The sequence below is a fragment of the Gymnodraco acuticeps genome, unplaced genomic scaffold (assembly GCF_902827175.1).
Source record: "Gymnodraco acuticeps unplaced genomic scaffold, fGymAcu1.1, whole genome shotgun sequence".
NCBI lineage: Eukaryota > Metazoa > Chordata > Actinopteri > Perciformes > Bathydraconidae > Gymnodraco > Gymnodraco acuticeps.
In genome coordinates, this window is record NW_022992104.1 from 147 (window position 1) to 2500 (window position 2354).

Genomic DNA, 2354 nt, shown 5'->3' on the forward strand with positions numbered 1-2354 from the left:
GTGTATGCAAACTAGCTGAATAACACACTTATATGAGACCAGTTTATTTAAAGCATGTTGAACACATCTGGATAGACAGCGGGCTCGTTTCAAACTGTTTGGGATTTTTGACATTTATTATTTGACATACTTTTAGATGAACCTTCTTCCACAGAGCAGAAGACTTCATTTCAACCTTAAGTACATCCATATTCTGAGCAATAAAAGACCCTAACTATGTAAATAATAAGCTGTTCTTAACCAAAATGTTCCATAAAAGTTGTTTCTCATCATTTAACCTTAAAACTAGTCTAGCATTTTAGTTTGTTCTAAATAATTAACAGGGAAGTATTTAAATGGAAAGAGAAATGGATTTATGCAGAAAGAGACAGAACAAATAATAAGGGAAGCAACATAAAACATGTTCAGAGATGTTGAGCCCACATCAGACTTCACTGTGTTTTACCATGGGCGGGCCGTGTGTGTGTGTGTGTGTGTGTGTGTGTGTGTGTGTGTGTGTGTGTGTGTGTGTGTGTGTGTGTGTGTGTGTGTGTGTGAGCTATTTTTGTGTCTGTGCATTTGCATTTTCATAAAGGAACAACAAAGAGAATATTTGTATAAAGGCCTCGATGTCTCATTTTGATTGTGGTGTGTGTGTGTGTGTGTGTGTGTGTGTGTGTGTGTGTGTTTGCATGTGTGTGTGTGTGTGTGTTTGCATGTGTGTGCATGTGTGTGTGTGTGTGTGTGTGTTTTTGGGTGTTTCCCTCCTCCCTCCCATATAAGTGCATCTGCAGTATTTCCCTTCTCTCTGATTATGGGATGGATGGCGGACGGTGCCAGGTTGCAACCATGGCAACCACAGGGTGTGTCGGCTTGATATCCAGGTGTGGCGCAGGTGACTTCCTGGCAGTGCGTGTGTGTGTTGCTACGGAAACAGCCCTACCGACAGGCTGAAGTGTGTTCAGGCAGCAGAGCTCAGAGACTCAGAGTTATAGAAATGTGCAGCTTTGATACAGAGAACAGGTGAAACACATACGAGTCTATACAAATATGTATACAAGTATATATGTATATTTGTATATACATATATATGTATTTTTGAGTCCTCTGGATTGTGGGAAACGGTATTTCGATCTCTCTGTCTGTACACAAAGTGAAAGATAGACAATACAGTTGACTTTGACTAGTCTCAAGTGTTTTCTGTGAAGTCAATTCCAAAAAGTGCCTAAAGTTCAGATATCTAACAAGTCATTACTCAAGACTAACAAGTCGAAATAAAGCCTAACAAGCCCACATTTCAGACCTACAAGTCCAAATCCAAGTCTAACAAGTCCATATTTATAACTAACAAGTCATAATTCAAGTCTAACAAGTCTTCTAAGACATCTAAGACCAACACGTTTCAATTCAAGAGGAACAAGACCCAAGTCAAAAAAGGAAAGCCCTGAATAAAGTCCCAATGAAATACCAACAAGTCCAAACGTCTGCTTCCTGAGTTCAGGATGATCTCTAACGAGCAAAAAGAGCCACCGGTGCAAAAGATGAAAAACAAAAACAACCTACTTTCACTTCTCCTTAAACGAAAACTAGAACAACTTCTTCTTTCCCCCAAACTAAGAATACTTGAATATCACAAAAAACAAATGTCCCCTCACGCTCCAGTTTACATTACATCACATGTCTCTTGTTAGACGCTTTCATCCAAAGCGACTCACATACTCAGCACTGTGGGCAATCCCCACAGGAGCAGTTTGGGGTGAAGTGTCTCAGGGACACAACGACATGCTGACTGCAGTGGGGTTTGAACCTGAACCCCCTGATCCCAACACCAACGCACAACCCACTGCGCCACACGCCTGTCTGATGGTGGAGAGGAAAATAGTTTATAGTGGTCGTTTTGAATGGATGTGAGTGTTTGACCCGTGGCATGTCACACACGGGATAAGGTTGTTTTTATTATAATTTGTTTGTATATTTAGGGAGTTACCTGCCAGGTGAAAAGAGGGAGGAGTCAGACTGATGGAGATATTATTGGCTCTTACCTTTCTTCACCTTCTTCTGCAGTTTGATGGTGTCGGACGACTTCTTCTTGATGTCCGCTCTGGCCTTCTTGTACTCTGAACAAACAACAACAAGGAGGCAGTGAGGGAGAGTGTGTGTTTGCAGGTCTGTGTGTGTGTGTGTGTGTGTTAGCATACCTTTAGCGTGGTCTTTGTCCAGCTGACTGGCCACTTTCTTCCACTCCTCCATCTTTAGCTCCAGGGGAGAGACCAAACCCTCGGAGAGCGCTCTGAGAGGAACAGATGTGTAAAGACGTGTTTAAAAACCTTTGAATTGATGCAGCAAATATATGGTTAGTGTTGTTTTATTATTCA

The 2354-nt window shown here is 41.6% G+C and overlaps 1 protein-coding gene across 1 annotated transcript in view; it reads right to left on the reverse strand.

Moving 5' to 3' along the window:
* Positions 1-1403: 1403 nt before the first annotated feature.
* LOC117537695 (protein MTSS 1-like) overlaps positions 1404-2354 on the reverse strand; it is a 2209-nt gene continuing 1258 nt past the window's right edge. The window contains exons 2-3 of the mRNA XM_034203009.1: positions 2178-2269; positions 1404-2096 (exon numbers count right to left, since the gene is read on the reverse strand). Of these exons, the coding sequence (XP_034058900.1) occupies positions 2008-2096; positions 2178-2269 (181 nt within the window). The 3' untranslated portion in view covers positions 1404-2007. The remainder of the gene's footprint in view (positions 2097-2177; positions 2270-2354) is intronic.